The 23,729-nt window shown below is 63.8% G+C and overlaps 1 protein-coding gene across 1 annotated transcript in view; it reads left to right on the top strand.

The window, feature by feature from the left end:
* The first annotated feature begins 593 nt into the window (after nt 1-593).
* The window catches only part of FOXO6 (forkhead box O6), a 36,474-nt gene continuing 13,338 nt past the window's right edge, over nt 594-23,729 (top strand). The window contains exons 1-2 of the mRNA XM_041417542.1: nt 594-617; nt 742-1,728. Of these exons, the coding sequence (XP_041273476.1) occupies nt 1,300-1,728 (429 nt within the window). The 5' untranslated portion in view covers nt 594-617; nt 742-1,299. The remainder of the gene's footprint in view (nt 618-741; nt 1,729-23,729) is intronic.

Genomic DNA, 23,729 nt, shown 5'->3' on the forward strand with positions numbered 1-23,729 from the left:
GATCGGGGATGGGATGGGATCGGGATCGGGATCGGGACGGGATCGGGATCGGGATGGGATCGGGATCGCCCCCAACGTGAGCGGGGGGCGTGTCTCGCATAAAGTAGGCGTGTCCCCATCGAGGGGCGTGGCTGCGCGGCGGTGGGCGGGGCCCACTCGGGGTCTCCCCGGCCGCGCTGCGGGGGCGTGGCCGAGGCAGGCGGGGGCGTGGTCCGTAGTAAAGGGGCGTGTCCCGCCGCGCGGCCGCGTTGCCCGGGGTGACGCGCGGATGCAGCCGGCTCTCGTGACGTCACCCGCGGGGCGGGGCAGCTCCCCCCATTCATCCCCCCCGCGCGCGGAGCGTCCCGCCGGCGCCCATCCAATCAGCGGGCGGGGGGGCGTGGCCGCCGAGCCCCTCCAGCCAATCAGGCGGCGGCGGCGGCCCGGGGCAGCCCTCCTCCTGTGTCACGGCGGCGCCCGCATTCGGGAACGGGCACGGCGGAGGGAGGGAAGGAGCGAGCGAGCGAGAGAGCGAAGGAGAGAAGGAGCGAGCGAGCCGCGGCCGCCCCAGCATGTGGCCCGCCCGCGCCGTGGCGGCAGCGCGGCGGCGNNNNCGCCGCCCTCGCCGGCGCTGTCAGGTGCGTGCCGCCCGCCAGCATGGCTCCGCCGCGCCGCCGGACCTAGCGCCGGGCCGCCCGCGGGAGACTGCGCCCGCCGCGCCGAGGGCTCCCCGCTATCTCCGTCCCGCTTCTCCCCGCTTAGGTGCCCCGCCGCCCGGCCCCGGAGCCCGCCGGTCCCCGGCAGAGGATGCCGCCCGCCGCCGCTCGCTCCGGTTCATCTGTTGCTGCCGGAGCGCGCCGCCAGCCCGATGGATGCGGCCGCCCCCGCGCCCTGCCCGCCCGCAGCCGCCCCGCTGGCTACTGAGCCGGGAACCGCTCCGGAGCTCCGCGGCTGGTAAAAACCAAACCAAAACCAAATCCGAACCAAAAACCACTCCCCCGCTTCGGCCCGGACTGGAGAGGCGGCCGAGGACCATGCAGCGTGTGCCCCGGCTCGGCGCTCCCGGCGCGGCGCCGGGCACAGCCGCCTCCTAGAGCCGCCGGAGCCGGGGCTCCCCCGGACTCGGGGCTCCCCCCGCCAGGACCCGCGCACCGAGCGGCTCCTCCTTCCCTCTCCCCTCCAGCCGGGCAGGGAGCCCGCCTTCGCACTCCTCTCCCTCTCCAGATTTTGGGTTTTTTGTTGTGTGTTTGGGTTTTTTTTTGGGTGGAAACCGCCCGTAACTCCGGGGGGGGGCTGTGGGGTGGCAGCGGGGAGGCGACCATGGAAGAAAAGCTCCAGGCGCATCAGGTGGAGATCGACCCGGATTTCGAGCCGCAGAGCCGTCCCCGCTCCTGCACTTGGCCTCTCCCCCACCCCGACTTGGCGGCGGAGGAGGAAGATGGGGGCGCGGGGGGAACCCCGGCGCTGGCGGCCGGCGGGGACGGAGCCGAGAACGCGGCGGCCCCGGTGGAGCGCAGAGTCGCCGCCGCTCCCCCGCCGCCCCCCGGCGCGGATGTGGGGCAGCTCCGCAAGGCCAAGACCTCCCGGCGCAACGCCTGGGGCAACCTCTCCTACGCCGACCTCATCACCAAAGCCATCGAGAGCTCGCCGGAGAAGCGCCTCACCCTCTCCCAGATCTACGACTGGATGGTGCGATACGTCCCCTACTTTAAGGATAAAGGAGACAGCAACAGCTCCGCCGGCTGGAAGGTACCTGACCCCCTGACCCCAACCCAGCGCAACTTTGCCCTTTCTCCCGAAGGTGTGCCGGAGCTTGGAGGTTTCTCCCGGGGCAACCAGAGCTTGGTCCTGGCGGGGAGGTTGGGGAGATCCCCGCCGTTCTCACGGTTGGGGTGATAAGGGCTCGGTCAAGTTTTGGGGAGAGCTGGCGCTTGGTGCTGTTGTGTTTTGGAGCCGGGATGAGCTTGTCCCTGTGTCACCCGCCGGCCTCACCCGGGCTGGTAGTCGGAGCGGTGCCGCCGTCCCCCAGGGAGGTCAGGGCGAGGGGTGGCGACCGGCAGCGGGGTGGCTCTCCCGGCTGAGCCAGCCCTGGGGTACAGCGAGTGCCGACCCCAGGTCCGGGGGTACAGCGAGTGACAGCCCCAGGTCCGGGGGTACAGCGAGTGACAGCCCCAGGTCCGGGGGTACAGCGAGTGACAGCCCCAGGTCCGGGGGTACAGCGAGTGACAGCCCCAGGTCCGGGGGTACAGCGAGTGACAGCCCCACGGCCGCAGCTCTGCTGGCCCTGCCTGTGGGACACCGGCCGTGCCAGGTCCCCGCGTGCCGGTGGCGTGGCCGGCAGGCCAGCCGGAGGGCGGGCTGTCCCCAGCAGCTGTCTCCAGACTGGCTTGCACCCAGGGCGTCCCCGCCGGCTCAGCCCCCGCCTTCCCCGGGGCCGCGTCCCCCTCCCGGGGGCCAGGCAGGCAGCGCACGGTCCCCGCGGCTCCGAGCTGGCATTCCCCGGCTCCGTGCTCGCCTGGCACTGTGGGCTCGTTCGGATTCCCTGGCGCAGGCAGCATTCCCCGCTCTGTCGCTGCGAGCTGGGGATCCATGGCACCGGCGAGGGCACAGAGGGTGCTGGGTCTGGGGTCGCCCCGGCCCCTGCCCCTCTGGCTGGCTCTGCACTGAAAAGGGGGAAGAGATCGGCTGTGTCCAGATGGTGTCAGTAAAAAGGAGCCAGTTTCTCTTAAGTCCTCCTCTAAGCCCTGTCACCTCCAGTGTGATTAGTGTGTTACCAGGCTCCGGGGGCTCCCACACCAGCCTGTGGCCCTGGCACGCGTGTCCTGGCTCTGCTGGGGGTAACCAGATCCAGCCCACCTCGGGGGCTTGTTCTTGGCTGCAAACCGGGCTCTTTTGGGGCAGGAAGGCTGGACTATATGGCACCTGTATCCAGGAGCTGCTGTTGTGTGGAGGCTGGCACCCACTCCTGATGGTGGGCTGGGGGCAGCTGGTGTCCCCCTGGTGCAGGGGGGGTGTCAGGGCTGTGGAGGTGGCAGGAGGTGGTGCCTGTGTGGGGCCTCTTCAGCCTCCACCTGGGCTGAGACCTGCCCTTTCCCTGGGGAAAAATGGTCTGCCAATGCTTGCACACCACGGGGACAGCAGGGGACATGCACTGCTGGGGTCTGGAGTTGTGTCAGGGGGCTGCGAGAGCTGGGATTAGGAGTGAAGGGATTCCCAGGCAGTCACACGTGTCACTGGGGGCTTCACGTTTTGTGGTGTGCAAGGGGGGAGGCAGGCTCAGAGTCCAGCTGCTGTTGAGCACCAGGGTTATTTTCATGGGCTGCTTGCCCAGCTGGGCTCCCCTGTGTGCACCCCATCATGGGGGGCTCTCCCCTTTCCTGGCCCATCTCTGGTTTGGAGCTCCTGTGCCTGGGCTCTGGGCAGGCGGCTCTGCTGCCTGGGCTGCACTGCTGGGGCTGCTTCCCTCCTGGCAGCCTCCCTTGCCCTCTGCTTTGCACTGGTATTTGAGCCCCCCAGCTGGGCTGAGGAGTGTCCCCTGAAGTGCCCTGTCCACGCAGGGGTGCCCTGGAGTCTCTCCTGGTGCTGCAAGTGCCCAGTGCCCAGCTGGGGCTGGCAACAGCCTGAGTGAGAAGCAGAGACCCCCTTTGCATGGTGGTTTCATCAGACACTGGCATGATGGGATTAAACACCTTCCCCACAGCCCGTGGACCCTCCTGGCTGTCCCCTGCCCTGTCCCCCGGGTGCCCCCAGGGTGCTGGGCAGTTTTCCCTGTGGCCCCAGGCTGGGGAGAAGCATGGCAAGGCTTCAGCTTTTCATTGCCAGAGTCAGAGGGAGGTCTCGCTGCTTCTTCACCAACCATGGCTCCTTCACAGCCTCTTGGTGCTGGACAGGGCAGGATGGCGGGGTTGGGGGGCCCAGCGTGCCCACAGGCATTGGCTGTGCTGCTGCCCTGGCAGGACTTTGTAGGATCATGGAATGCTTGGGTTGGAAGGGACCTTAAGGACGATCTCATGAGCAGCAACCTTCCACTAGACCAGGTTGCTCAGAGCTATGTTCAACCTGGCCTTGAACTCTTCAAATCCCACTCTTGACTTCTCCAAACCCTCTCTGCCTTGCTCCAGCAGTGGAGGGACCCCCACAGGCATACCTCTCCCTGCACTCAGCTGGCAGTGGGGATGCTGAAGGTGCAGCTGGCTGTGGTGTCTGCTGTGTCCATCAGGAATGTGTGCCCCCGGCTGGTGGTTGTCTCTGGAAAGGGAAGGCTGTTGGCAGGAGTTGCACTTTGGGGTCAGGCCTCTCCTTCCCCACCAGGCTGCGCATTGTATTACATGGTTGCATAAAATCATAGAATCTTGGAATGGTTTGGGTTGGAAGGGACCGCAAAGCTCATCTCCTTCCACCCCCTGCCACGGCCAGGGACACCTTCCACTATCCCAGGGTGCTCCAAGCCCTGTTCCACCTGGCTTTGGACGCTTCCAGGGATGCAGGGGCAGCCACATCACTCATGGTGAGGTGAGCTGAGGGACGGAACCCAAACACCTCGGCCATGCCCAGCCTCGGGACCAGCACCAGGACCTGTCTGGGTGTGATGGAGAGCACAGTGGGGATGCTCTGGCTGCTGATCCTCGGGAAGTGCATGCCCCATGGGCTGAGCTGGCTTGTTGGGCTTGTGCACCAGGAGCTGCTGCTGCTGCTGCTTCCCGATGCAGGGCAGCGGGTGCCCGCTGACTGACAGTTCTGCTTAATTAGGGAGTTGTTATTTTATCAATTCCAAAGCGCTTGAAGTTTTCTGCTCCAGCTCACGCTTTCCTCTTGTTAATGGGAAACCAACACCCTCCGTCAGAAAGGCAGCGGCGCTGATGCATTTTAAAGGGCTCTGCTTGCTCCGGTTTGACATCCAAAATATAACAATCAAGCCATCAGCTGGTGGATGCCTGTTTGATGCGGCTCTGACAGCGCTGAAAACCTTAATTTCCCAGCCTTCCCTCCACCTCCTCCTCGTTTATATTGCCGGGTCGGTGGCATGGGGGCCGGGGCTGCCATGCAGAGACACCCTCCTGCCAAGTGCCACCGTCCTCCTGCAGGCCAGAACAGAAATTAATTAGGCAGAAAAAGGTGTGGAAATGGTGTGTGAGTGGCAGTGTGGTCAGGGTTCTCATTGCTGCTTGAGGGTTTGGGGGTTTGGGGTACCAGGCTGTGTCCCCTCCCTGCTGCTCTGTGGCCCCCTAAGCTATGGCCGAGGGGGAGGGTCCCGCTGGGCACCCCAGAGATCCTTCCAGGGAGCAGCTCCTGGCTCTGTGCTCTCTCCCTGGTGCCACCTCTGCCCTTCCCCTCTTGGATGGGGACGGTGCCTCTGGAGCCTTGCCCAGTGTGGCTGGAGAGGCTCCAGCGCAGCGCCTGGCAGCGCTGGGGATGGCTCCCCCCTCGCGGAGGGCAGCCCGAGAGCCACGAGGGCGTGGGTGCTGCCACTGGGGTGGCACAGCAGCGAAGGGGCAGTCACAGGGAGCGGGGGTGACCTGGCCCCGGGGTGACCTGGCTCTGGGGTGCGCTCAGGCTGGCTCCCGTTTGTGCTGGGTTAGCAGTGTGGGTAGTGCCCGGCTCGGGGCGGGCACGGCCCTGGCACCCCGGCTGAGCGCGGGCTGGCTGCTCAGGGCTCCCCTTGGGGCACTTTGGCTGGCCTCAGCTCGCTCACGGAGCCCATCCTCGCCATATAAGGAGATTTTTCCAGCAGCCCACGCTCCCCGTTGGGCTGCCCTGGGCTGGGAGCAGAGGGGCTGGGAGAGCCCGGTCAGCCCCAGGAGCTGCTGGCTCCTTCACCTCGGGGAACCCCTCTGCTCCAGCTCCACACTGCTCCTGGATAAGCCAGCCTGGCTCTCCTGTCCCCACAGGTGCAACACCCCCGGGATCCCTGGTGTGAGGGGATTCCCCACACCCTGTCCCATGGGCTCCCTCTGGATGCTGGGCTGGGGTCTCTGACCCTTCAGTACCACGGGGCTGGAGCGGGGTCTCCCCACTGTCCCCAGCTCTGCCCAGGGATGGTGGAGCCCGCTGACATCCCCCTGATGTGCTGCAGTGCTGCTGCTGGTGTGGCTGTGAGGAATCCCCCTTTCCTCCTTCCCACCTCATTTTCCTCTCTCCTTTTGGAGGTTTTCATCTTCTAATCTTTTTTTTTTTCTTTTCCCTCTCTCCCTTCTTCTGGAATCGCTTCTCATGCAGCGCTAACTGCTGAAGTAACACAAACCTGCTAAATGGTCCGGCTTTATGATGGCATAAAAATGATACTACAGAAGCGAGTGGGGCTTTATTAAACCCCAGGGAAAGGCTCCAAATGAACAGCTTGCTCTGCTCTTAGCCTTCCCCCCGCACTTCCCCCTTTATTTTTAATAACCACTGGAATATAAACTACAGTTAAGATCCTGTGGACTAGAAGAGCGCTTGCAGCCTGGCATTCTCACCATGCTTCCCCCTGGCTCCCTGTGTGCATCCCTCCCTCTCTTTCTTGCTGCTGGGAGGGGAGGAGGACCAGCATCCTGGGCTAGAAAATGGATTTTGTAATTGGAAAAGCCTTATAAATATTTTTTAGGGAGGCTGTGGGTCGGGCAAGGTGTGTTTTGGGGATGAGCTGGGGCTCCTTGGCCAGGCTTCCCATCCCAGTGGGACCCTCACTGGAATGCTGCTGGCAGTGGGAGGCCCTTGGGGCTGAAAGAGTGGGGTTGGACACTTGTCACCTCTCGGTCCTTTCAGGGAATTGACAGGAAAGGGATGAATGTCCCCTCCCCGTGCATCAACAGGGTCTGGGCACGGTTGGACCCCCATCTCCCCAGGCTGCCTCCTCCATCCCTGAGGTTCATCCCAGACAGGAAAGGGATGAATGTCCCCTCCCCGTGCATCAACAGGGTCTGGGCAAGGTTGGACCCCCATCCCCAGGCTGCCTCCTCCATCCCTGGGGTTCATCCCGGACCTCACAGCCACTGTGTCCTTGTCCATGGGGATGCTCTGGAGCTGGGTTGGGGTCTCCCCTCGCCCTGACACCCCACTGTGTCACCTCCCTGTGGGGACGCAGCTGTCCCCCTGTCCCTGCACCCACCACGGTGGGCTCCCTGCTCCCAGCTCAATTACTTTTAATTATCCCGACACTTGCCGGCTCCCAGCGAAGGTGCCTGATTAGTGCCGAGGTGAAAGGCACTTTGGGTTACGGAAGGACACGCGGAGGCTCGCCTGTCTGCCGCTGAGGCTCATTTTGGACAGCATCTGTTCATTATTATGTGGTGCCTTGGCCGGGTGCCAGCCAGGGGAACTGAAAGCCCCGGCACAAAGCTCGCTTTCACCCGCTGCGGGGAGGAGGAGGAGGAGGAGGAGGAGGAGGAGGAGGAGGCACCCGGCGCTGGGCGGGGAGCCCGGGGACCCCCAAGGCAGGCTGGTTCCTTCCCTCCCAGCAGGGATGCTCCAGCATCCCGGGGCATCCCAGGCTGCTGCCTGCTGGGAGGTGTCATTCAATCATCATCAGACTGGTTTGGGCTTGAAGATCATCTTGTTCCACCCCTTGCCATGGGCAGAGACAACTTCCACTAGGAGATGTCCACCCCTGGGACTGCTGCTGTCCTGTGGGGTGGCTGTCAGCAGCAGAATGGGGCTTGTCTGTGTGGCTGGTGTCCCCTTTGTCAGCAATGGACTCATTCTTCCTCTCCCCAGGACCCCCATGCCACTCCGTGCATCCCTCCATGCCCAGCAGGGCGTGGGGTGGGATGGCCCTTGGGCCTGTCCACTGGGGGTTGGTGGCACTTTGTACACACTGAGCCATCCATGCAGCCCAGCTCCTGCTCCCTGGGGCCTGGAGGGCCAAGGAGGTTTCCCAAACAGCCCAGGATGCTGGCACTGGGATGGCTCCACCCGGATCCCCTGGGGCTGCCAGACCCCTGCTGTGGGGCTGCGCAGATCCCGGGGGTGCAGGCAGTGATGCTGCTGGGCACTGCAGTCTCCCCGGGCACGTGTTCCTTGTGTGTTCCTCGCATGTTCCTCGTGTTCCTCATGTGTTCCTCATGTGTTCCCTTGCGTGTTCCTCATGTGTTCCTCATGTGTTCCCTCGTGTGTTCCTTGTGTGTTGCTTGAGTGTTCTTCGTGTGTTCCCTCCCATGTTCCTCACATGTTCCCTCCCATGTTCCCTGTGTTCTCCCCATGTTCCCCCGTGTTCCCTCACATGTTCCCTGTGTTCCCTCACATGTTCCTTGCATGTTCCCTGTGTTCCTTGCGTGTCCCCTGTGTTCCTCGTGTGTTCCCTCGTGTGTTCCCTCGTGTGTTCCCTGTGTCCCTGTGCCTGTGCCCGGGCTGTGCCAGGCTCCCCACGCGTGCTCAGCCCACGCCCTGCCGCAGGATGTGTCAGATGTGCCAGGGCAGCACAGGAAGGACCCTCAAACACCTGGGGCTGGCTCCTGGTGACCGCTGCACCTCCCTCCTGGCAGCGTGGGCTGGTGGCAGTGTCCCCCTGTCCTCGGGGACCTTGGGGACAGTATGTCCTTGGGGACACACCCTGACTGTGCTTCGGGGCGCAGGCACTGGGGGCTTTGAAGGCTGTATGTGGGTAGGTGGGGTGACCCAGGCTGGGCCACTGAGCAGCCACCTTTGATTTACTTGGGACGGGGGGAAACAAAGCCCCACCGATTCAAGACCACACAAAACACCCCCCCAAAAATGAAAGAGGCAGTGGCATGGAGGAGAAGAAAGGCAGGGGCTGTTGGCAGGCGCCTGGCGCGGTGCCAGCGCGGGGACGCTCCGGAGCAGACATGCCAAGCTGTAATTGCAGACAGGCTCATTTCGAGAGACGAGACGGCTATTTTTAACTCGCGTTAAGGTAATGCACTGATCTCCTGCCTGTGGGTTCAAAAGTTCACCCCCCCTCTCCCCAAAACCCCCTTTGTTCTCCTGCCCCGTGGGGGTAGCTCTGGTCAGGCTGTGAGTGACCCCTGGGAAGCACATCCTGGTCCCCAGAGCCCCTCACCCGGGCAGCCTGGCACTGCCCACAGCCTCGCCCTCCTCGGTGTCTCCCAGGGAGTCTGGCTCATCTCCTGTGGGACTGGGAGGAGGCTGCAGCCAGGCCAGCCCTGGGGTGTGGAGGAGACGGGCATTTGTGGGGCAGTGCCAGCTCCATGCCCAGCCCTGGCGCTGCTGGGGCCCCCAGGGAATGTGCAGGGCATGGGTGCTGCGTGCCAGGGTGCCAGGTCCTGCTGGGGGCCCGAAGGGAAAGCCTTGCACTGCTCTCAGTGGTGGCACTGCCCACGTTCCAGGCCCCCAAGCACTTTCCAGCCCTGGCCACAGGCACTGGTGACTGTGCTGCCCCAGGGACTGCTGGCATCTCCTCCAGCAGCTGGACTAGCAGGAGTGGCAGGGCAATGTGGGAGTGGTAGGATGTGGGTTCCCCCCTCCTCAGCCTCGCTGGGTGTCCCACAGGAGGGCAGAGCCTGCGGGCCACCCTCTGGCTGGGGCAGCCCATGAGCCCGATGCTCTCAGTGCCATTCATTTGTGTGACCACCTCAGCCTTGCTTTTTTCCTTAAAATACATTGCACAGTGCCAGGAGGGCATTTGGGGCAGCTTTCCTACCCTGGGACAGGGTGCCATGCAGTGCCAGGCTGGGGAGCCTGCAGATGAGCCTGGCACCTCTCCCCAGCCCTCTGCCCAAACCATCTGAAGGGAGAGCAGAGCAGAAACGCCCCAAAATGTGTCAGGTTTGGACTTGTAATAGCTGTGATTAATCCTTTCCCCCTCCCCAGCCTCTCCCAGGAGCTGAGCAGCCGGGAGCCGGCGGGGATGAGCTCCGGGGTGCTCGGGAGCAGGAGCGGCGTGTCCGGCCCCTGTCCCCAAACGCCCTCTCGCCCTGCTCGGTGGCGTCAGCGCTTTGCCAGACGGCCGGGAACTCCCTGCGTGCCTCAGATGGCTTTTGTCCTCGGCTGTCGCATGGCTGGGGCCGCCAGCTGCAGGTGCTGCCGGCTCGGCATTTCCCTCCTCTCACACGAGCTTCGGGCTTGGTGGAATCCAGGAGCAGCTTTGGGGGAATCCAGGGGCAGCTTTGAGTAATCCAGGGGCAGCTTTGGGGGATCCAGAGGCAGCTTTGGGGGAATCCTGGGGCAGCTTTGAGTAATCCAGGAGCAGCTTTGGGGGATCCAGAGGCAGCTTTGGGGGAATCCCGGGGCAGTTTTGGGAGATCCAGGGGCAGCTTTGGGAGATCCAGGGGCAGCTTTGGGGGAATCCAGGAGCAGTTTTGGGAGATCCAGGGGCAGCTTTGGGGGATCCAGGGACAGCTTTGGGGGATCCAGGGGCAGCTTTGGGGGAATCCAGGAGCAGCTTTGGGTAATCCAGGAGCAGTTTTGAGTAATCCAGGGGCAGCTTTGGGGGAATCCAGGGGCAGCTTTGAGGAATCCAGGGGCAGCTTTGGGTAATCCAGGGGCAGCTTTGGGGGATCCAGGAGCAGCTTTGGGGGGGTCCAGGGGCAGCTTTGGGGGATCCAGAGGCAGGTTTGGGGATCCAGGGCCAGCTGAGGCTTTCTGAAGGTGCTCTGTGGCATTTAGCCTCTCATCCCTCTCGCTGCTGGCCCCTGTGGAGCTGATAAACCAGGGCCAGAGCCTGGCTGCACGGGTGGATGGTGCTGCCATTATCCACAGTGGCTCAGGGGGATCCACGGCAGCAGAGCCTGGCACCGCGGGAGCCCTGGGAAGCCTGGCCAGGGCATTCCCGGACTGTGACCCTGGCAAAGCCCCAGGCATCTCCCGGCCTGGCAGGGATGTGTGGGAGCAGTTTTGGGCAGTGCCAGCAGATGGGAAGGGCTGCCCAGCATCCCCGCACAGGGATGGCAGTGGGGCGTGTGGGGACACCCCTGGCTCTAGACTGGCATTGTGGACGTGGGGCAGTGGGCACCGCTCCGTGGCACTGGAGGTTTGGAGCATCCCTGGAGCCCGCCGGGGCTGCTGGATGTGTTTGATAGTGCAGGGCTGGAAACATCCAGTGCGGTGGGACACCGGGACTGCGAGCCTGCTTAGGACCCTGCCATGACCTCCTTTGGCAGGGGCTGCTTCCTGCGGTGGCTGCAGGGCCCTGGGAGCCGTCCCATCCCACGGCACAGCCGCTTGGAGCTCTGCTGGCTGCTGGGAGTGGGTGCCAGCAGGATGAAGATGGGCAAGTGCCCGTCTCTGCCCAGCCACACCACCAGGTTTGGGCAGCCAGGACAGCGGGCATCATCTTCTCCTGCATGCAGAGCCAGCCTCGCCTCCTGCCCCAGGTGCAATGTGTGTGCAGGATGCAGGGGAGGGAGTCACAAGCTCGTGGAGAGACAGACTTATAAATTTTGGCTTTTTTTTCCAGACTGTCAAACCTATGCCTGTCCCAGGGATGTAAGACAGCATTTTATTGCTGCCTGCTTGATGGTTGTTCCCTTCTCCTCTGTGGCTGTGATTTATCTCTGCACTTTGCGCTGATTGGATTAGAAGTTTAAATGCTAAGGGTGCATAACAATATATTTTTCTTATTAATATTAAAAAATCATTATTGGATTTTTTATAGTTCTGTTTTGAATTGAATCCCCTTGCTTGATTTATTCTCTCTCCCAGAGTAGAATTTAATGCTAATAGGAACAATCATTGCTTTGTTTTGAATCTTTGACTGTTTGGAAAACTTTCCGTGCAAAGGGAAATTACAGCATTATTAAGAGTCCATTAAAGGAGGGTTTGCCCATTCCTGGCTATTACCTGTGAGCTGGAGGGAAAACGAGAAAACCAAGACAAGGAGTCTCTTTTCCAGGGTTTCTGCTCACACGCTTGCTGAGGTGTAAGGCAGTGATGGCGCTGGTTGTTAAAATCGGCTCTGTTCTGTCACAGGGATTCATTTTGGGTCCTGCTGGGCTGGTGCTGGGTGGTGAAGGTGTGTGTGGCAGTGGAGTTCACAGGTGAAAGGCAGGAGCTGACTGTGGGACTGGGGGTAGCTCCCCTTCCCACCGGATTTCATGTTTTTAAGGAAAATAAGAGAAGCAGGATGGCAGCTCCCGGCTGCCGTGTGGCAGCGTGTCCCCAGCACTGCGGGTGCCAGGCAGAGGATGCTGAGCTCCTCCCTGTGCTACCCCTTCCCCTGGGGATGCTAAACCCTCTGCCCACGTGTGGGGACCACCCAGTGCCCACCCACACCCTGGGACCCACTGTGTCCTCATGCTTGTGCCCATTGTGCCACACGTTCCTGCAGCAGCGCTGGGCAGAGCCCACGGGCAGCCCTGGGGAGCAGGGCCAGGCAGGGGGCAGGGGGTAGGGGCTGGAGATGGGGACAGGGTGCCAGGCAGGTGGCATGGGGCAGGGGCTGGGGACAGGGTGCCAGGCAGGTGGCAGGGGGCTGGGGATGGGGACAGGGTGCCAGGCAGGTGGCAGGGGCTGGGGACAGGGTGCCAGGCAGGTGGCAGGGGGCTGGGGATGGGGACAGGGTGCCAGGCAGCTGGAGACGTGCCTGGGGTGGGCGCAGTGGCAGCGGGAAGCTGTGCCAGGCTTGGCACGCAGCAGCAGGGCTGGCAAGGCACCACAGCCTGCCCGGGCACAGCAGGGCAGGCCTGGGCACCCACGGCCCTGCAGCAGTGGGGGAGCAGGAGGGTGGGGTGTGGGGTGTGGGGGGCATAGCTGAGAGCGGCAGGAATGTCGGCCCCAGGCACGCAGGGGCTGCGTCGTTGGCATGAGCTTCCCTGCAGGGCTGTGCCGTGCCAGCCACCACCCTGCACCCCAAAAACTGCACCTGGCACCCCCCACTCTGCTCCTCAAAATCTGCAGCCACTATCCTGCACCTGCTCCCCATGCCATGCACCCCTCACTCTGCTCCACAAACCTGCACCCCAAAAACTGCACCCTGTGCTCTGTGCCCTGCTCCCCACACTCTGCACCCCAAACCTTCACCCCAAAAACTGCACCCTGTGCTCTGTGCCTTGCTCCCCACACTCTGCACCCCAGAACGTGCACCCCTAATCCAGCACCCTGCACTCCAGGCCTTGCTCCCCACACTCTGCACCCCAGGACATGCATCCTGCACCCCTCCTTGTGCTCCCCAAAGCCTTCACCCAGTCCTGCACCTGCTCCCCATGGCTTTGCACCCTGTGCTCTGCTCCCCAAAGCCTGTACTTGTGCACCCCAGAACTGCACTCTCCTCCCTTCAGCATGCCTTGTGCTCCCTGGTCTCTGCTCCCTGCTCCCCAAAACCTGCATGCTGCCCCCCAAACCCTGCAGCCTGCACCCCAGCTGCCTGGACTCCCTCCCACATGCACTTCTGCCATCCTGCACCCCATACCCTGAACCCCCACTCAGAGACAACCCCCTGTGCTTGCTGCAAACCCCCTCATTGTCACCCACTGCCCCACTCATCTGCTCCTGGGGCAGCTCCACGCCCTGGAGCACTGCCACCTGCCCCTGGAGGGGTTCCCAGTCAGCCCGGTGCTCTCTGACACTGGGACACTCTTTTGCTGAGACTCAATGCCAGTGCCCACAGGTCCTGATGTGCTTGGCTCTGCCTCCGGCCCCTCGGTGCTCTCTGGGTTATGGGGTGTCACCGGGGGAACCCTGACCCCTCCCTGGCCCCGTGGCACACCAGCAGAGGTAGTTGGGATGGATCCCAGCTGGCTCTGGAGGTACAGTGCTGTTCCTTGCTGCCATGGGGTGAGGATTCCCTCATTCCCTCATTCCTGCATTCCCAGATTCCCAGCAGCATGTTCTCAGGTGTCCTCCCACGTGCCAGCACTTCCTGGCTGAGGTTTCCCACTGTCCATTCCAGGCCAGGCAGTTCTGGGATCCCGGCAGGATCTGCTCATCCCCCGCGCAGATTTTTTGGCTGACCCTCTCCTGTTTTCCCTCCATTCTGGAGCCTGAGTGCAGCAGCCAAGGAACAGGAGGCTCCTGCCAGGCCCCCGTGCCAGTGCTGAGACTGCCACTGACTGGGGGGCTTCGAGGTGGGGACCCAGTGTGGGGGGACATGGGCTTACCACCAGGATGGGCTCTGGGCAGGCACCTCTGTGCCCGTCCCCGAGGCCAGGGACACCTCTCTGTGCCCATGTGGGTGTCAGGGGACAGCCCCAGGGCTGGGCAGTGAGCTGGGAGATGTGGGGTGCAGTGCTGTGGGAAGGCTGGGGTGCAGGGCTGAGAGATTTGGGGTGTGGGCTGTGCAGTGTGGGGTGCAGGGTTGGGATGTTTGGGGTATGGGCTGTGCAGTGTGGGGTGCAGGGATGGCACATTTGGGGTGTGGACTGCAGTGTGGGGTGCAGGGCTGGGAAGGGGCTGCTTGCAGGGGTCCAGTTGGCCTTCCCAAAGCTCCCAGTTTAACCAACAAGGTCCCAGTAAGGTCCCCAGCAGCAGGGGTCTGGGGCAGGACCCCCCCAGCAAAGATGCTGAGGTGGCTCCCCAGCAGGGGACAGATGCTTGGGGTCCCCTCCTGCCTCACTGAGGCACCCCATGGTCACACAACCCAGGGAGACAGGGCCAGCAGTGGTCCCTGGGACCCCCCTCCTTGTCCCCAGCCCAGCCCAAATCCTGCTTGGGGAGAGTGAACAGGGATCTGCAGCAGTTATCCTTGTGCCCTGAATAATTCATGGCAGCAGACTCCAGCAGAGCCTCTCCCGCCCTGCTGGCCCCAGTTCCTCCCAGCACGGCTTTGGGGGTGCTGTGGGTGGGACAGAGGGGGGTTTGTCACCTGCAATCTGCTGCCAGGGGTTGGGGTGGCACGGGCAGGGGATGGAGGGCAGGCAGCCCCGGCACCACTGCCCTGCTGCTCCCCCAGCCTGTGCCTCAGTGTCCCCCTTGTCACTGTGCCAGGGATGGGGGACTGAGCTGGTCTCGCTGCCTGCCTCAGGACACCCCATTTTTAGGGGGTCTCTGCGCAAGTGCAGCTCTTCCTGCAGGGCTGGATTTGCTCCCGGGCGGGTCCCACCCAGCCGGGATTGGCTGCGGGGTGGGGAGCAGCGAGGGGTTAAACGCTCTAAAGCCGGTGTGAAACTTTTGGCTGGGGAGCTGCAGGCAGAAAGTGCATTTGTAGCCGCAAGTGGCTGCCTTGAAGACGATCCAGATTTGTCTGGGAGCCGTCTGCTGCTAAAACCCTTTGATCCACTTACTTCTCCCCGGGGAGCTCCCTGCAGCTCTGGTGCTAATGCCCCCGTGGCGACAGGGGCTGGGCTGCCAGACGGATGCAGGGGAGACCCCCCTCCCGCTGCCAGGGAAGAGAGCAGCCGCAAAAAAATGAGGGGGGGCAAAAATAGAGGGGTTTGGAGATCCAGGAGTGATGCCACCAGGCTTAATCCATGGGGTGCAGGGAGTGGGAGAGGGTTTGGCTCTTCCTGGGCTGTGGGGAGAGATGGAGGATAGAGGGATGGGGGCTTGGAGAGTGAAGGGATTCAGGGATGGAGGGATGGAGGATATGTGGCTGTTCCTGGACTGTGGACAGGGATGGAGGATGGAGGGATGGGGGCTTGGAAAGTGAAGGGATTCAGGGAGGGAAGAGGTTTGGCTGTTCTCAGGCTGTGGGGAGGGATGGGGACATGGAGAGGGAAGGGATTCAGGGATGGAGGGATGGAGGAGGTTTGGCTGTTCCTGGGCTGTGGGGAGGGATGGGGGCATGGAGAGTGAAGGGATTCAGGGATGGAGGGATGGAGGAGGTTTGGCTGTTCTCAGGCTGTGGGCAGGGATGGAGGGAGCATTGTCAGGTGATTCCCAAGATGCCAGGGCTTGGGGGGGTGGTGGTGGTGCTCCGGGCAGGGTTTGCATGGTTGGTGTCTCCCCAGACATGCTGATCTGGGGGGTCCCAGCCCCAAGGCTGAGTGCCCCCGTGCTCAGTGGGCAGATCCTGCTGGGCAGCCAGACCTGCTGGGTCAGGGGACTCAGGGGTAAAGTGGCTGAAAGGGGAAGCAGGAGGCAGATCCGGTGGGTTAATGGGATACTGGCAGTCTGGGATCATAGGGACTCTTGCTTTTACCACAGCAAATGTTTAAAGATTGGGAAGGTGAAATCAGATTCTGTACTGGACCTCAAAGCACAGAATCCCAAACTGGTTTGGGTTGGAAGGGACCTCAAAGCTCATCCTGTCCCATTCCCTGCCATGGCAGGGACACCTCCCACTGTCCCCGGTGCTCCAAGTCCTGTCCAGCCTAGCCTGGGGCACTGCCAGGGATCCAGGGGCAGCCACAGCCACAGCTGCTCTGGCACCCTGTGCCAGGGCCTGCCCACCCTCAAAGGGAGGAATTTCTTCCCAATATCCCATCTAACCCTGCCCTTGGCAGTTAAATGGGAAATTCCCATTTTCCAGTGGGTGTCAGGATCGCAGGCTGTGCTCAGCTCTCCCACGTGGGCAGCTCCATCTCCCACTCCCCCAGACCCCCACTGTGGATGGGTGTCACCCTGCAGGTCCTGGCAGGGCAGCATTGCTGTACAGATGGGGCAGCAGCAGTGATGGGACTGGCACGGTGCTGAGCCTGGCACAGGGAGAGGGGGACACCCCCTGCACCCCCATAACACCCCTGGGCCAGTTATGGATGGAGCATCACCACAGGGCCCAGAGCAGAGTGGGGCTGGGGGCAGCATGGGGGGGACTGTGACCCTGGGGGCAGCATGGGGGGACAGTGACCAATTGGGAAAGATGAGGGGGACAGTGACCTCCTCCCTCCCGGGGGTTGGCACTGGGATCTGTACTCAGGAGGGGCTCGGGGGCTCTGCCAGCAGCCGTGACTCTGTCGTGGGGAGGGGAAAATCCCATCGATGCGCCGGTGGGGCCGCAGGAGAGGCCAGGGGACGGGCACGGCCAGGGACAGCCAGGGCTGGGGACAGCCAGGGCCGGGGCAGCCGGGGCTGAGGACGGTCATGGCCGGGGACAGCCGGGGCTGGGCGGTCACGGCCGGGGACAGCCGGGGCCGGGGACAGCCGGGGCTGGGCGGTCACGGCCGGGGACAGCCGGGGCCGGGGACAGCCGGGGCTGGGCGGTCACGGCCGGGGACAGCCGGGGCTGGGCGGTCACGGCGGGGTGCGGAGGGCTCTGGGAGGGCGGCAGGGGTGGCACGGAGGTGTGAAGGGAGCCGAGCGGGGAGCGAACAAAAGCTCCATTGAGTGACAGAGCCCGGCCGCCAGCGGAGCAGGAGCCCGGCCAGGAAAAACAGGGCCTGGAGCGAGGAGCACATCGTGTCCCTGGCCGCGGCCGCCGGCTCGGGACATTCTGTAGCGGAGGAAGCTGGCGCAGGGAGCGGCTGGCTCGGGCTGAGCCCGGGGACAGCGCGGGGGCTCCCGGCAGCGCTGCCACGGCCCGGCCTGGTACCGCGGTACCGAGCCGGTACCGGCACTGGAACCCTGCCGGCTCTAGTACTGCGGTACCGACCCGATACCGGCACTCAGACATTGCTGGCTTTGGGTACCGCGGTACCGACCCGCTACCAGCACTCGGAGCCAGCCGGCTCTGGGCACTGCGGTACCGAGCCGGTACCGGCACTCGGACATTGCAGGCTCTGGTACCGCAGTACCGAGCCAGTACCGGCACTGGAACCCTGCTGGCTCTGGTACCGCGGTACCGACCCGCTACCAGCACTCGGAGCCAGCCGGCTCTGGGCACTGCGGTACCGAGCCGGTACCGGCACTCGGACATTGCTGGCTCTGGTACCGCGGTACCGAGCCGGTACCGGCACTGGAACCCTGCCGGCTCTGGTACCGCGGTACCGAGCCGGTACCGGCACTGGAACCCTGCCGGCTCTGGTACCGCGGTACCGAGCCGGTACCGGCACTGGAACCCTGCCGGCTCTGGTACCGCGGTACCGAGCCGGTACCGGCACTGGAACCCTGCCGGCTCTGGTACCGCGGTACCGAGCCGGTACCGGCACTGGAACCCTGCCGGCTCTGGTACCGCGGTACCGAGCCGGTACCGGCACTGGAACCCTGCCGGCTCTGGTACCGCGGTACCGAGCCGGTACCGGCACTGGAACCCTGCCGGCTCTGGTACCGCGGTACCGAGCCGGTACCGGCACTGGAACCCTGCCGGCTCTGGTACCGCGGTACCGAGCCGGTACCGGCACTGGAACCCTGCCGGCTCTGGTACCGCGGTACCGAGCCGGTACCGGCACTGGAACCCTGCCGGCTCTGGTACCGCGGTACCGAGCCGGTACCGGCACTGGAACCCTGCCGGCTCTGGTACCGCGGTACCGAGCCGGTACCGGCACTCGGGCGCTGCCGCTCGGGGCCGGCGCTGGAGGGGGCGCGGGGCGGGGATGCAGACGGGGAGCGGGCGCCGTGCCCAGGGTACCGGCACTGGAACCCTGCTGGCTCGGGGCCGACGCTGGAGGGGGCGCGGGGCGGGGATGCAGACGGGGAGCGGGCGCCGTGCCCAGGAATTCGAGGATGGTTTGCAGGCGGCGCTGCCCGGGCAGCAGCGGCTAATTCAGGCTAATTCAATTACAGCTCCGTGTCACGAAGCCGGGGGCCGGCGGCTGGGGGCCCCGCGGGCAGGGGGGGCCTCTGAAGGGCTGCCAGGTCCCCTGGACACCGGGATGGAGGGTCCTGTCACCCCCAGCTCTGTGGGGAGACCCTCAGGCTGTTGTAGCCAGACTGGCACCAGAGGCAGGTGCCCACAGCCTGGGGACCCCCGGCTGGGGGTGCTGACCTGTGACCCCGGGGGCTCAGACCCCTCAGGAGGGGCTTCCAGAGGGAAAGAGTCTGAGGAGCTGCTTTCCTGCAGGGAGGTGTAACTTCCCATTCTTCCACACCCCCTCGCTGTGCTTTCTCATCCTGGCATCCACCCCAGCCCTGCTGCAGCCCCCACCTCCCAGGAACACCCTAAAATTAACATCCAGGGGGCTGTGGATGGGTTCAAGCCCCCGAGTCCAGGTTCAGGGCGCTGTCACTGCAGTCCAGAGCTGCTTTGTTCTGGTGCTCTGAGCACTGGTTCCTTCTGCCCGTTTTTGGGCATTTTGTGACACCCTCCCGCCCAGACACCTTTTTTTGGTAGTTTTATTTCGAAGTGTCTGGTTCCTCTGACTGCCACACAAACCCCACTGGCAGTGTGGACCCGGGGCAGGTCCTGGGACCGATCCCACAGCCCGAGGCACCCCTGCCAGTTTGTGGGGGACAGGTTACTGGGGGCTCTTGCTCCAGAGAGACCCATCAGCAATAAAAAACAGTCCTGAGGGTGCTGCAGGGCCTGGCCCAGAGCATCTCCTCTTCCTCCTCGCTGCAGGAGGGCCGGTGGCCCCATCGCCCCGAGGGGCCGTGGCAGTGCGGGGTGGATCCCGATCCTCCCTCGGGCGGCACCGGGACCAGCTGCCTCGGCAGCTCTGGCTGATGTAATTTTTGCCATTACAGATAAAACTGCTCCGCCTCGGGTGGCAAACTCCCCCAAGGCAGGCAGGAGGGGGTTGTTGTGTTCCTGTTGCTTTGCAGCAGCCTACAGGGATCCCGCTGCCTCCCCAGGGTGGCTGCCTTCTTCCCCTCCTCCTTCTCCACCTCCTCCTCCTCCTCCTCCTCCTCGGGCTGCCTGTGCTGGCTGAGTCCTTCCCAGAGCCGTGCTTGGGGGCAGAGGCTGCACCACGAGTTGTCCCCTGGCTCGTTGTTACCCCTGGTGCTGCTGCTTTGTGCCTGCTCTGGCAGCCTTCCCTCATCCCTTATCCTGCCTGGGGCAGCCCAGGGACCCCTGCAGTGGCTGTGGCTGTGGCTTTCCTGCCACCCCGTGTGATCAAACAGCGCTCAGAGCTGGGGGGACACCCTGCCCGGGGGAATGGAGCATCCCTGGTGGCAGAGTTTGGGACTCTGGGAAAAATCTTGAGTGTCCCTGGTGCTTGTGAGCCCTGGGAGGGAAAAGCAGAGGCTGTGATGGAGCTGAAGGTGGTACGGGGATGCAGAGCTCCTTCAGTGCTGTGGGCTCGCTGCCAGCCCCTGCCCATGGGCTGAAGGGGGGAGCTGCAGCAGGGGAACGTGTCCCGGCTGCTGTTTTTTGGGGAGCCAGGAGCTGGGGCACGGTGGCTTCTCTGTCCCTGCTCCAGCAGCCCAGCAGGGTGGGGTGGCACCGTCCCCAAGGGGAATGTCCCCTCCTTGTCACCTCAGCAGTGCCCCAGCGGGCTGGCAATGGGAGAGCCAACCTCGGTGCCCCCAGGGCGTGTGCCACAGGGCACCAACCCCTGCTGGGCTGCAGGCTGGGCTGCACTGCCAGGCCCCCAGCCCAGCACCCACCTCACCTGCAGGATGTCGCCTGCTGTTTCCCTGGCAACGGCGATGGCATCCCGCACACCTCGGGCAGAGTTTCCCTGCATCCCCTGCGATGTCATCGCTGTTTCCCGGGTAACCCAGCATCCGGGAGCTCCGGCAGGCAGGTACCGGGGGTCCCCAGCTGCCTCCTGCTGTGCCCAGCCTCTCTGCTGGATGGGCCGTGCTGCTGTGGGGTCCCACGGTGGCCTTGGGTGCTGGGGACAGGCTGGCAAGCCCCAGAGCTGCTCTTTCCAAGGCAGGGATGGAAGGATGAAGCCTGGCAGGTTTGGGAGCCCTGCCTGTGACAGAGCTCAGCCCCCACTCTGCTCACTGCAGGTGGGTCTGCTGAGTGTGGGGAGCCATGGGCAGCTCAGGGATGGAGGAGCAGCAGGGCTTGGGAACCCTGTGCCTGCACACAGGGCTGGGCACCGTGTCTGGGTACTCGGTGCTCCCAAGGGAAGAGTAGCCAAGGGATGCTGGCAGGTGCCCAGCTGGCATTCCTGGACTTTGCTGGTCACCTTGGGGTAACTGGCTTGGCCAGGAGGGCACTGGGGAGGTGGGTTAAGCATCCCAGGACAGGCTGGAGCTGGGGTGTTTGCCTGCAGCTGATGATGCCCTTCACGCCATGAGCCCATCCCAGCCCAGTGGGCAGCTCCCCATGCCCTGTGAGAAGCTTTGCCCTGTCCCACCCCATGTGGCATGTCCCCTGCTCCCAATGCACATCTCCGGGGGGACCAGACCCCCCGTGAGCCCCACAGCATCAGGGTTCAGACCCTGGCAGGGCAGGCTGGGAGCCTCCCAGGAGGGGCAGTTCCAAGTGCTTTCTCCAGCCGTGGCTGCAGAGCCAGGAAATTCCCGTGCGCTCAGCCCTGCCCAGGGAATGTGTTTGGATGAAATCGGAGCCTGCAGCACAGCCTGGCCAGCGTTTCCTGTGGATCCTCTGCTGTGCCCTGTGTGCTGGGCTGGGAAATGCTTTGGGGTGGTTTTGGGGAGCCCCAGCCCTGCTGGCAGCCAGCCCCTCTCCTGCACAGTCCCCCTTGGGAGCAGCACTGAGGGGATCCAGCCACCCCATCCTGCCAAACCCCTGGGGCAGGGGGGTGTCCCAGGGTCCCCCTTTTCCCACCCATCAGTGGGGCTGTGCCCACCAGCACGAATGAGCTTGTCTGTGATACCAGGGCTCTGTGGGGTGACACCAGGGCTCAGCCACAGGAGTCGTGGGCAGAGCTGTGCCCAGTGGGTGCCCAGAGGCTGCTGGGTCCTGGCAGTGCCTGGGGGGCACTGGGGTGTGTGGGAGGGCTTTGTCACTGCCACAAGGCCCTGCACATTCTGGGGCACAGGGGGGCTTCGAGCCCACCCTTGGGCAGCTGCTGAGCATGGGGGAAGCCTCCCTCTTCCTCCTCCTCCTCCTTCTGCCCTCCTCTCCTCCTGGCTCGCTGTGCTGTAAGCACAGGCTGCTGGGACCCACCTGGGGCTGTCATTAGCAGGTGCAGAGCAAATAGAGAAAAAGGAGTCAGCAGAGCCAGCAGGGGTGGCAGGGGACACGTGAGAGGGGCTGGGGATGGGGGACACAGGCTGTGGCTGTAGGTGCCCATGTGCAGGGTGGTGGACATTGTGCCATGGGGGTGTGACTGGAGCAGTGTGTGACACCCCACGGCAGCCTGGGTACATCCCGGGCAGGGCTGTGACCCACCCGGGCTGCTGCAGGGCTGGGGGCTGTTCTTTCAGCCCCCTGGGATGGTTTGTACCTATCCCCTACCACACCTTTGCCTTTGGCTCCTGCCCAGCACCCAGCAGGGACTAAGAACCCCCCGAGCTGTGGCTGCCACCCCGGGGCACTGCAATGGGGGCTCCTCGGGGCACAGCAGGGATGGGCTCCCCATCCCTCTTCACCCACTGAACCCTACACAGGAGCCACCCCCGTTGTGAGCCCCTCACCCCTAAGAGCATCCCCCTTGGGGAGACCCCCAGGGCACCCCAGGGTTATGTGGGGTGTTCACAGAATCATGGTTTGGGTTGGAAGGGACCTCAAAGCCCACCCAGTGCCACCTTGCCATGGCAGGGACACCTTCCACTAAACCTGGCTGCTCCAAGCCCTGTCCAGCCTGGCCTTGGGCACTGCCAGGGATGATTTGGAGGATTTTGGGGGGGTTCAGTGTGTGCTGGCATGGGGGGCTCTAGCTCGAGGGCTGCCTGGGGACAGCAGTGCACTGAACAGCAGACTGGGGACAGCAGGGACAGCCCAGAGCCTGGCGGGGTGCCATGGGCTCGACCACATGGACTCAACCCTGCCATTGGCTGGAAACTGCTCCTTATTTTCAGAAATGTTTTTTAATAGTGCTTCTTGCCACGTTTCTGCACAGCAAGTCCCCGTGGTGAGGATTTTCTCCCTTAGAAGCATCACTGAACCCTCCCCTGCTCCACCCTCTGGGCCTGAAACCTGCAAACTGGTACAAACATTTGTTTGCTTGAGCAACTGGGATTTTTAATATTTTTTTTAAATAAAACTGTTCCATGAAGAATCTCTCAGCCAAGGGCAGTTGGTGGTGGGGATGTCCCTGCTGTCCTGGCCACCCCTCTTGTCCCATCCCCCTCAGCACTGAGAGCCCCGAGTTCTCCCAAGCCTTTGCCATCTGTGCTTGCTGGTGGTGGGATGAAATCTCCTGCAGGAGGAAATTCCTCCCTGAGAGGGTGGTGAGGCCCTGGCACAGAGCAGCTGTGGCTGCCCCTGGATCCCTGGCAGTGCCCAAGGCCAGGCTGGACATTGGGGCTGGGAGCACCTGGGACAGTGGGAGGTGTCCCTGCCAGGGCAGGGGTGGCACTGGATGGGATTTAAGGTCCCTTCCAACCCAAACCATTCTGGGATTCTGTGACTCTATTTGAGAAGAAAAAAGCCCCTTTCCATGCCTGGCCAGAGCAGCTCCTCATCCCCAGGGGCTGCCCGGGGGGCACGGGGCCTGTCCCTGCTGCAGCATTCCTGTGGGGTCCTGCTGGGACACAGTGCTGGACAGGGCCTGGCTTTGCTCCCTGGCCCTGGAAAGGCCCGTGGCTGCAGGACACGGCACAGGGGGACCCGGGGCACCCTGCGGGGCTGCTGGGCAGGGAGGGGATGGGGCAGGAGGGGAACCCCCGGGGCAGAGTGGAGCATGGGGAAACAGGGGGGGACATGGGGGGAACACGGGGGAACACAGAGGAACAGGGGGGACATGGGGGGACATGGGGGGACATGGGGGGACACGTGTGCCTGGCTCCCTGCCCAGCCCTCCCCGGCTCGCTGGGAGCAGCCCAGCCCAGAGGCAGCTCCAGGCTGGCAATGAGGCCAGCCCTGTGGCACAGGCAGGGGAGGATGAGGATGAGGATGGGGCTCTGGGGCTGCTGCTGCCCAGCTCGGGGGCCCGCCGTGCTCAGTGAGCGGGGCAGGACAGCGACACGGGGGTGACATGTGGCCGTGTCCCTCCCAGGTGACCCAGAGGCGATGTTTCATGGCACCGCACCCTCCCATGGGTGTCTGAGCATCGCTCTGGGTCACGGGGTGCTGCGGGCTGAGC

The sequence above is a fragment of the Onychostruthus taczanowskii genome, unplaced genomic scaffold, assembly GCF_017590055.1.
Source record: "Onychostruthus taczanowskii isolate IOZ18803 unplaced genomic scaffold, ASM1759005v1 scaffold56, whole genome shotgun sequence".
Lineage (NCBI taxonomy): Eukaryota > Metazoa > Chordata > Aves > Passeriformes > Passeridae > Onychostruthus > Onychostruthus taczanowskii.